At 36.4% G+C, this 11,661-nt stretch overlaps 1 protein-coding gene across 8 annotated transcripts in view; it reads left to right on the top strand.

Moving 5' to 3' along the window:
• The first annotated feature begins 4,234 nt into the window (after positions 1 to 4,234).
• The window catches only part of LOC138698500 (ciliary microtubule associated protein 1A-like), a 35,883-nt gene continuing 28,456 nt past the window's right edge, over positions 4,235 to 11,661 (top strand). For 2 of the 8 annotated variants that reach the window (XM_069824477.1, XM_069824470.1), the window contains exons 1-4: positions 4,239 to 4,406; positions 5,685 to 5,791; positions 6,665 to 6,772; positions 9,620 to 9,727. In XM_069824477.1, coding sequence (XP_069680578.1) covers positions 5,707 to 5,791; positions 6,665 to 6,772; positions 9,620 to 9,727 — 301 coding nt within the window. In that variant the 5' untranslated portion in view covers positions 4,239 to 4,406; positions 5,685 to 5,706. Of the gene's footprint in view, positions 4,407 to 5,684; positions 5,792 to 6,664; positions 6,773 to 9,619; positions 9,728 to 11,661 lie in introns of all 8 variants that reach the window. The other 6 variants (XM_069824471.1, XM_069824472.1, XM_069824473.1 and 3 more) reach the window with 6 other exon arrangements.

Raw genomic sequence — 11,661 nt, 5'->3', positions numbered from 1 at the left:
TGCCACCTACAAAATCATTGTTCTAGTACACCCAGAAGCAATGGGTAACAAATAAAGAAGGCTTGAGGACAGGCAGAATGACAGTGTTCTGCGATTTTTGTGAAAAACATGTACCGGTAAGTACCTATTTATTTAAATATTATAATTTGTGTTTTGATGGTTGAGAATGCGAAAGTTATAATCTCAATCGGAAACCAGAAAGAAACTTGCACAAATGTGAAATTAATACAATTGATTATGTTAAAATCTATTTTCTTGGAAACAGTTATTTTTTTCTCTAATAATTCATTTCAAATGTACTCTTAGTCGAGAGTCGCCTTGTACGAGGCGCATCCAGAAAGTAAGTTCCCGATTTTTTCTCCTTGAAAGTAAACTTAATTAGCCGTGTCAATTGCGCATGCTTTACAGAAATATGACGTATCAATCATATGCCAGCTGGACAGGTCCCGCCTGGTGCCAGTAGCGTGGCAGCAGTGGTCCGAAATGGAAGCCCTTATTCCTTCTTCCACTGCCTGCGAGGTTCGGTCGGTGATAAAGTTCTTTAATGCACAAAGTATTTCGCCAATTGAAATTTATCGGCAGCTCTGTCAGGTCTATGGGCCAAACATCATGAGTAAGCAGATGGTGCATAGCTGGTGTAGGCAGTTTTCCGAAGGTCGTCAAAGTGTCCATGATGAAGAGCGCAGTGGGCGACCTTCCCTCATCAGTGATGATCGTGTTGAGCTGGTGCGGCAGTGCATCATGGAGAACCATTGCTTCACGATTACGGAGCTGAGCAGCCATTTTCTGCAGATATCGCGGTCCTTGTTGCATGAGATTGTCACTAAGCACCTGCTGTTCAAAAAAGTGTGTGCCAGGTGGGTGCCGAAAAACCTGACACCCTAACACAAAATGCAACGTTTAGGATCAGCAATGACATTTCTGCAACAGTATCACGATGACTGCGATGAGTTCCTCGACAGGATCGTCACTGGCGATGAGACTTGGATTTCGCATTTCACCCCGGAAACCAAGCAGCTGTCAATGCATTGGCGGCATAGTGGATCTCTGGTGAGGACGAAATTCAAACAGACGCTGCCAGTACAGAAAGTGATGTGCACGGTGTTCTGGGACAGGAAGGGCATTCTGCTCATTGACTTCCAAGAGGTGAAACAGTGAACACTGACCGTTACTGTGAAACACTGTGAAAATTGCGACGTGCCATTCAAAACAAGAGGCGTGGAATGCTTACTGCAGGTGTTGTGCTCCTCCATGACAATGCTCGTCCACATACGGCTTGGCGCACAGCAGCTGTTTTGACGGAATTTGGCTGGGAGTTGTTTCATCACCCACCCTACAGTCCTGATCTTGCTCCCAGCGATTTTCACGTTTTCTTTCACCTCAAGAAATTCCTGTTCTCCGGTGAGCGTTTTGGCAACAACGAAGAGCTGAAGAAGTCTGTCACACGCTGGTTCCATTCACAGACAGCAGAGTTCTACGACAGAGGGATACAAAAGTTGATCCCACGATACGACAAGTGTCTCAGTTCTGATGGTGGCTATGTTGAAAAATAGCTGAAACATTGCTGTACCTGTTGCCAATAAATGTTTTCCTGAAAGTGTGTGTTCTTTTTTTTTTTTTTTTTTTAAATAGGAAAAGTCACTTTCTGGATGCGCCTCGTATTTAGGTAAGAAGGTTTAAATTGCCTAACTACAAGTGCTGGACATGCGCACAGTGTTGTATCTGGAACTTCGACAAAATTTTTACTGATAAACGATATGTTAAATAAACTGATTTTGCACGTTTGGTTTAATTTTTCATATATCAGCCTTTTTGTGCATACAAATCCTGGCCGTAATAATGAGATAATTGAAAAATAAACATTGACTTGGCCAGCTTTGTAACAAAGGATGGGAGGTGGCTGTTTTTTGAAACATAAATGACAACACACCCCATGTGTTTGAATAAGGGAACAGAATGATTTAAAAATTTCTGTATGTTTTATCTCTTGAAGAACAAAATTGAAATATATTTATTTTAAGAAAAGTGCATTATATTAGTGCAACCACATGAAATTAATATGAAAAAATTCCAACATAATAAATAGAAAAAACTACAGAAATTCACTGACTCTTGGAAAGTAAAGTTATTGCTTTTCAACATTGTTGCACAGAATAAAAAGGAATCAATGCTATTAACATAGGCCTACTCTCCCATCTCCCACAACCACCTGCTCAGTCACATGACCTAATTCAAGCCTCTGATTGGTTTTGCGTGGAGTTGGCTGCTATCGTCATACATACACGTACTTAGGAGGTGTCCGTCTTTATAATGAAGGCTTGTTTTTAAAGCGTAATTTAAAACATTTGTCATTTTTGACAGAAAATAATATAAAATTCGGATTCCACGTAGCCCTACAATTTTCCATAATAATTACTCTTAACCCCACTTTCTAAAAAATGGACTTTCAACTAGGCTCCTCATTCATTTTCAGCGTAATGTCAACCCAAAGGTTAGTCAAAACGGTAATTGTGAATTACAGGAACGCCACTTCTTACGTTTTTTCAAAATCGCTGAAATAAACTATAAAACGAAAGTATTAAAAAAAATCGTGTTAGAAGATTGAATTTGTGTATTTTTGGTCCAGGGAGCATCCGCTTTTTGGTGCAAAGATAATTTGTTTGGCGTGTTTTTTAATTGAAATTATGAAATGGCGTTCCTATGCTTCACATTTAATGAAAAGGGAAAACTGCTTTTCTCTTTACATAATCCTCCGTACTAGGTATATTTTTCTTTTTCTAGAATTACCATTATTACTAGCCAGTTGCTTTGTAATTTCTTCAATAGAAATTGCTCTGAATGAAGACATGCTTGAACAGAATGTCAAAAATAGACTTTTGGATAGTCTGCCATGTCCTGGAACTTAACATTTTCAACGTTTCGAGAGTACATATAAGTTCCATCATCAAAGGAAATACGGTAGGACCAGAGGGATCGCCTATTCTGTTGAGCTAGTTATGTCTGCCACTCAAGGTGACTAACCATAGATAGTTCAGTTTGGTTTAAAAGTGTTTTATTTTCGGAAAATATATATACATAATATTATCAGCAGCTAGTATATATTAGGGCCTGCAGTTGAATTTGACCTTCACCCACGTCCCTTCTTCTATTGGTTGTTCTTGGTGACTGACTGCCTCATCTATTTCTTCATCAGACTGTTGAACTGCCTTCATCTTCTGAAGTAATTAAGTTTTCTGCACAATCACTTCTCCCAGCTGGTACTTGCAGTCTTTTCTTGTGGCAACGTGCTTAATTATTTTCATTGCCGTAACGCATACGATACTTCAAGAAAGTTTGTCAGATTGTTGTTTACATCCATGTTTTTGCCAGGTTGTTCGTGGTCTGGTAGTACCTCTAACACACTTTCTCTATCATCATATTAATTTTTGATGTTATAGAATTCTCTGTTGTCATTATTTAAATTCGATCCGGTGTCGTGGATTAAGCCTCGGCGTAGCTCAGTGGTAGAACACCCAGTGCGTAGAACTGGAGTCCTAGGTTCGATCCCCAGTATTGGAGCGAATTTTTCTCCATTAAAAAGAGAAGAGTTTGAGCCGGTGTCATGGATTGAGTCTCAGCACAGCTCAGTGGTAGAGCACCCAGTGCATGGAATTGGAGATCCTGGGTTTGATCCCCGGCACCGGAGCAAATTTTTCTCCATTATCAATAAATAATACCCACTCTTTCTCTATTTAATAGATGTATCCTTGCCTCCTTAAACCTGACACAATATCCCTTTCCAGATTCTTCTGCTTTGAGTCAAGGGTTTGTTTCAGCAGCCTTGGAAATATCTTGTTGAATTATGCAAAACTGCTCTCAGGTATACTTCCTGTGAAGCAGATTTGAATAATTTCAAGGGAAAAATTGTTCCTGGCCGGGTATCGATTCTGGGACCTTTGGCTTAGCACACCAACGCTGTACAGACTGAGCTACCCAGGAACTACACCCGACACCGTCTCAATTTTTTCCCCTTTATGTCCACACACCTCAAGTAGGCTGACAAGACACCAAGACGTCTTTCTGTTTTTGAATCTAGTGCCTTGTCAATTCTGGAGTTGGCGACACTGGTCAAGGAGTGTCATAACCAGTGTTGCAATTCAGCGGGTTTTCCGCTAGATCTGACGTTTTTCTGTGTTTAGCGGATAAAATTTATGAAGTTTGTGTTGCTGATATAGGGATTTTGGGTGTATATCTAGAACTTAGAGTGGCAAAATAATTTTATTTTATATTGACAATATAGACATTTAGTGGTTTTTGTATTCCTTCATAGTGAGTTTTTAAGAATCGTATTGGTAACATTGGTCAAGACGTCATAGTCAGGTGTAGGTGCTCATGTAATTGCGTTGTCTCTATTGCGGTATATGTAGGTATAGTGATGTGATTGATAATTTTAATTTAATTTATTGTATTCTATAGATCTTACATTAACATTTAAGATGTGGAACAAGTCAAGAGTTAAACAATTTCTTGGCGAGATAAGGGTTAAGGTTAAGATTGCGGTTAAGCTAGGCCTAAGTAAAGACTTGGAAAATTTTCAGTATACGGATTCCTCGCTGACAATTATAGCTTAAAATAATAAAAAGAGCAGATTTGTCTGCGTTTGTCGAATTCGCATCATCATGCTTACGAAAAGGCACTTTTCAGTACCAATAATTTATTTTCTGTGCACAAGGTTAGAATTTTGAAGTAAGAGGGGAAAGGAAGAAATCCGTGTTCTGAAATTTATCCGTTTACCAACTTTTTTTTTTTTTTCTTCTCCCTACATCCTATTGCCTTCTTAACTTTCCTTCGTGTTGGTACTGCAACTGTTTTCACAGCAAGAATTCTTCCAGAAACTAAAGGTCCGAATTCATCACTCATCATTCTTGTCCTATACAGTGAGTCTTTTTCCGTCTTTGGATGAGTGTCGGGCAATTACTGCTGTGAGATGTCTGATAAGGCTATTCGTGATAATTCTCGTAATTCAAAACACAGATGGAGAAACTAAGCGAAATTCTAGGTGTCATAGGCCTAACCTGTTTAAATTTAGCTACATACAGGATAGATGGTAACCACTGCACCAAAATGAAACTGGTAATAAATCATGAGAGGTTTTGAGAAATCTAAATAAGTTTTTTTCTAACATTCACTGTTTTACAGGAAATCGTTACGTTTCTATGAAACATTTGGCAACATCACGGCAACTGCAATAACTCTAGCAAGTGTGATCACTCATGTCTTATCTCCCCCTCCCCCCATCTCTTGGTGACACGCAACAGTGTGCTATGTTGCAAGATTTATTTGAACGATTTTCGCAAATATTATATTTAAATTCATGGCAAAATGGTTTAATTTGCAAAAAAAAAAAAAACTCAAGATACCAACCATTCAGATTATTTTTACCTATCTGCTTGTATAACAATCAGCCATTTCTCTTGGGCTATTATCGCAATAAAGCACTCCAGACATTGGGCAAAGACCTTTTTTTTTCCAGCTTAATAGTGTTTCATCCCAGAGAAAGTATAGTAAACATTTTGTTATATTTAATATTTTGAACCATCTCTTAAATTTTGGTGCATCGGTCCCCTTCCACATTGGATAGGTACACTACACTTTTGGTGCACATAAGATAAACATATAGGACGTTTTGTTTGTCTCTTAACTAGCACCTGGAGATTATTGCCTGAGATGTCGGATAGAGCTACCCATGATAGTTCTCCAAAATTCTCATTTGGCCTGAAAACACAAATGGAAAAACCGGACCAAACACCAGGTACTATTCTGTTGAAACTCTGCATGCATTTCAATTTTAGTTGCAGGCGATGAAATTTTTATTTCGAGAGTTTGTTAAAACACTCCTTCTGGCCTAGTTTTGCATGTATGTGTTTTTTTATTTATTTACAGCAAGTTAAATATTTAAATATTACATGCACAGAGTGATTAAAATTAGCCTATGTACATTAAAAAGAAACTCTTTAAAAATCATTACTCCATGAACATACAACGTAACTATAAAATGTAAAATGCTCCAGTAGGCTTCTACAGTGATTTTTTCATGTTAAATATGTGCTGATAACAATACAACCATAAAAGGTTGCGAGTTCGATCCCAGGCCAGGTCGATGGCCAGGTAAGTGTGCTTAAATGCGACAGGCTTATGTCAGTAGATTTACTGGCATATAAAAGAACTTATGCGGGACAAAATTCCGGCACACCAGTGATGCTGATATAACCTCGACAGTTGCGAGTGTCGTTAAATAAAACATAAAACATTTGTACACACATTCCTACTAACTTCTTCATGCTTTTTCCTTTATGGAGATTGCATCATTTTTCATATAATATATTTAAATCTAGTAGCTTTTTGACTCACATTGGAATGTAATCATTTTCACTTTATATTTTCCATAACCTAACAACACTTTGCAAGGAATGGCCGGATTAGCAAGAGTCTGTTGTATATGAAATATTTTCTACGTACAAAGGGGGGGGGGGAAGTAAGGACTACACAACAGAGCTTCATTCAAACCAAATTTAAAAAAAATATACACGTATGGAACCTCCAGGTACCATACCTGTTCAAATTTAGCTGTATGCACTACATCGAACTGATAATATACGGGATGTTTTGTTTGTCTCTGAACTAGCACCTGGAGCTTATTGGCCTGAGATGTCGGATAGAGCTACCCACGATAGTTCTCCAAAATATTCATTTGGTCAGAGGACACAAATGGAAAAGCCGGACCAAACACCAGGTACTATTCTGTTTAAACTTTGCATGCATTGGCTATTGGTTCATTTCAATTTTTGTTACAGGTTACTGTAATTAGATGAATTTTTTATTTCTAGAGTTTGTTAAAACTATGTTTTCGAGAGTGTGTGACAAATTTCATATAATATATATTTGGTCGCAGGTACTTTGAACATTTGACTTCAGTAATATGATGATGATGATGATGATGATGATGATGATGATGATGATGATGATAATAATAATCAGGGCTTTAAAAATTTTATGGTTGCTCACCAGTTAGACAAAAAATTCACTAGTCAGCATGATCGAACCATAGAAGCACAATTATAAAATCATATTTTTTTGTGCTCGACCATGCCGAAATGTAGTAATTATACACCTGGTAGCAGCCCTTTAATGGACCTCATTAAAGTACACCTATTCATTAAAGTTCAGGTGTTCCACCAATCAGAAAGCACCATTGTAGCAATATGAAAGCGCAAGTATCGATTATTCTCGGATATGCAATTGAAAGACAACTAGCGAAATGTCACGGAGGCTGGAAATCCAATACTGTCGCAGAAGGTTATGTTCTGTTACTATAATAATTAGCGTTAATTGTAAATAATATTCAAATAAATTCAATTTGTCATCTCGTTTTTCAATGTCTAAACCAATTTCAAGGTTATATCAAGGTTAATGTTTATTTTACTCTCTAGATTATATCAAGGTCAATGTGGACATTTGTTCCTCGGAAAAAATCAATACTTTCGCGTCTGCGCACATCTCACAATTTACGAGATATTGCACAAGGTCAGTTCCACTCCTCAGTCATATAAGAATAAAATGAATACTTCTGAATAATTTCAAGTTAGAAATATGGTCGAGCATAAAAAGTCGTATGAAACTTGACTATAATGGTAATTAAGACGCTCGTATGAAAATTATGAAACTCGCACTCATTTCATAAACATACTCGCGTCTTAATTACTACCATTATAGGCTCGTTGCATAATGTACTATTTTCACTCATCAAATAAAACTTTTCACACTTTATAGACGAGCAGATGAATGTTTTTTTCAAGTTCTGATAATGGTGGTGGTAGTGGGGATGGCGGCTGTGGGGGGTGGTGATATAATAATTGAAAATATAAGTACAAAATGTGAGGAAGTGTAGTAAAATAAAATTACTTCATCTCTCTCTTTGTTACACTTATACCCCAATTTATCTGTTGCAACGTCTGGACCATTGTGAGTGCATGTAGCATTATTCACATGAAAACTTAATAACCAGATTTTATTTGCATGCACAACCTCCAACTGAGAACATGGCTGGATTTAAGTTAGACTCCTAAGTTTTGAGAAAAATGTGTTCAGTATGTACGGGCTATTCCATATGAAATCGATCAGTAAAAAACCTCGCATTTTTTTAATACTCTAATTTTTTCCCTATTTATACAAGGTGCTGAGGACAGTGCATTTTCAAAAATATACTATCGAAAGTCAAACGGTTTTCGTACTATTGAGCGACAAATTTAGCGTATTTTATAAAAAAAACAAACCTCTTTCAGCACTCAGAACTGGAACCATTTACTGCAGAACATTGAACGGGAGCTCATTTTGAAGCTGGCAAATGGTAGGTTATGTTAAGAAGTAACCCTTATTTTTATTGTATACAGAGAGAGAGAAAATCTGATTTTACTTGCTTTTAGGCTTTTTGCCAATTTGTAAAAATGTAAAAAATATTGAGGAAAAAACCTTGCATTATTAATAGGGATTGGGCATTGTTTGCTTAGTGGCTCTACAATAAGTTTCGAGGTATTAAATAAATTATTTTCACACCCCTAGACTTGTACGGTGTAGTACTGCACACACTGGCCAAGAGCTGAAGATAAGCGAGTGTTGGACATCATTTTACTCCTGTGTTTATGAAAACTTGTGATAAAGCTAGCCCAGCTATGCGCTATGTGTTTGTCTCCTGGCCTTGGTTGCATCGGCTAGCTCCCGCCTCACAGTCAGCTGGTTACTTCAAGCGCATACTATTTATTTTCTTTATTTGATATTTTCAATACTTTCTTATCAACGGTGCACCAGTAAAAAATATGTGTTTATTTGTACTTTCAATACGGAATCTAACCATATATTTTTAAAATATTTTTTTGGTGGTCAAAGGCATCTTAATGAAGAAAAATCTAAATTTCTCCAATTCCATAAGAAGTAAGAAAAACTGTTTAAATGTCAATATAAACTTTAATTTCTCAGCATCAAAATAAACCATGATTTTGATCATTGGGTGAAAGGGTTTCGGAGCCACAACAGTTTAAAGTTGCTAATTTGATGAAAATACGATAAATTAAAATATTTTTTATTTAAACACTATGAAGTTCTGATGCCTCAAACTTTGCACAAAGCATTGTATCACAGTTGTCAACAGACAGAAAAAGTTTCATTGTATTTAAAAATTGCAAGGTCAATTTTCTCTATATTTCGGTCGATTTGAGATAGAATAGCCTGTATGTTTCAAAGTGTGCCCAACGAATTTACTTTTTGTAATGCATTCATATGCGATTTCCTTTTCTAGAAGAGAAGCAGTACAATATTTTTGGAACTTTAACGAAAGAATATGTTTTAGAATGCATTGATATTCACTTCTGAGGAGCCATGTATTTTCAGAATGTTGTATTGCTTCCTTTTAAATCAAACCTGCGAATGCAATAAATACTAGTATATGTAAATTAAGAAGATATCGTAAATCATTACTCCATTAACATATAACATAAACTGTGAAATGTAAAATGCTCCAGTAGGCTTCTACAGTGAATTTTTCACCTATTTGATTAATATACGGGATGTTTTATCTCTAATCTAGCACCTGGAGATTATTGGCCTGAGATGTCAGATAGAGCTACCCATGATAGATCTCCAAAATATTCATTTGGCCAGAGGAGAGAAATGGAAAAGCCAGACCAAACACCAGGTACTGTTTTGTTCATATTTTGCATGCATTGGTTATATGTTCATATCAGTTTTAGTTGCAGGTTACTGTGGTTAGATGATTTCGAGAATTAGTTTACATGCGTGTTTATGTGTTTTTAATCGCAATAAATGTTTAGATATAACACATGCTGAGTGATTCAAATTAGTTGTCAGTCTAGGGCTAGGATTTTGATGACCTATAAATCATGAAAAAATGTCCTAAAAACAATGCATTTATAACCTAAAAAAGAGGTTTTGTACTACTTAATACTTAGACTAGTAACTAAATTAAATTTTACATAATTTTTTCTAAGTCGTACACTTTAATTATTTTACCTGATGTAGTTTCCATGTATGATCGTTCACCTCTGCATCGGCATGTGGACGTGAAGTCAGCAGTCATCTGGTCGGTCTTGGCCCTTCATGGGCTGTAGCACCATGGATTTACTTTACTTTTAGTTTCCATGTAGTCTACCACAGGGCCACTCTTATCCGGAACTAGCAGGTATAGAGGAGTCTATATTGAAGGGGTGGTTGGACTGATCCATTACATGGGGTGTACTACGTTAAAATGGCAATATTTGTGCGGAAAAACGATTAAAATATTATACAAAATAATGGGTATTAATGGACAAAATATGTAAAGAAAATATCAAAGAAAATAAACATTATTTTACATTAATAATGGGGATTTATGACCAAAATTAAATGAAAATGCCTAAAAAATGACCGAATAAAACAAAAAATGATCTTATGAGTTGAAACAGGCAAAAAATGCAAAAAAAGATGCCCTAACAAATATGTCTTAAAACACTCAGTTTATCACATAACATATAAATACTAAAGCAGCTATGTTTCTGGCTTACTAGAAAAAAGATGCAATTTCATCAAAATCTAGCCCTAGTTGTCACACACTAACTTAGATGATTATGGTAACGAAACTAGAATTTTGTAATTGGAAATTCATGCCTGGAAGTGCATTCCTGAATCGATAATAGGTCTACTTAGAAATTATTTGTCAGTGAGACATGCTTTCTTTGACAGAATATAAAAAATACAGTATAATGTCTCTCTTTTCTATTTCAAGCATAGCAGATTTTGTTTTATTCCTATACAGTATGCTCTGATGACCAGAATTTAGTTGTCAGGAAAATAATACAAAATACGCTTTATATTTTCGAAATGGTGTGACATGTGTTACACTTCATATATATTTGAGTTGGTGGCTGGCGCTTTGAACAGAAAACTTAATTTACACTTCATTATGGTAAGATCTGTTGCGAAACATCATCTGTTCACCCACCAGAAACAAGAGCTGTATTTCTGTGCTGTCTTTATGACATGGTGCGACATTTATGAACTTCTATGCCTTAGTGAACAGTCTTGAGTGTGCCACTGCTTATTTGCTGAAGTCACAAAATCTTATGACTACAGACTGTCGTCCACACCTGTGGAGTAACGGTTAGCGCGTCTGGCCGCGAAACCAGGTGGCCCGGGTTCGATTCCCGGTCGGGGCAAGTTACCTGGTTGATGTTTTTTCCGGGGTTTTCCCTCAACCCAATATGAGCAAATGTTAGGTATTTTCATTATGTAAGAAGTTTCCGATAAGCAAGTTATAATCTTAAGTATATTGAATAAATTAAACAGTCCGTGCTTATCTAGTATTACATTTATAGCATTAACGTTTTCAGTACGTGTGTACCATTTTCAAATGCGAATGCCTATTACATTTAAATAGACCTACATAACTGTGGGATTGGAACATTCATGAACATTATGGATGCTGTTAATAAAACTACATAAAACACAACTTAAGGATAAAATATATAAAATACATAATATGTTAAGAATAGTTCACGTGATCACTTCGATGACATGTTGTTAGAGTAGTCTAACAACATGTCATCGAAGTGATCACGTGTGTGTGTGTGTGTG

Source organism: Periplaneta americana, chromosome 4 (assembly GCF_040183065.1).
Source record: "Periplaneta americana isolate PAMFEO1 chromosome 4, P.americana_PAMFEO1_priV1, whole genome shotgun sequence".
NCBI classification, from domain to species: domain Eukaryota; kingdom Metazoa; phylum Arthropoda; class Insecta; order Blattodea; family Blattidae; genus Periplaneta; species Periplaneta americana.
This window is presented reverse-complemented; position numbering and strand designations above follow the sequence as displayed.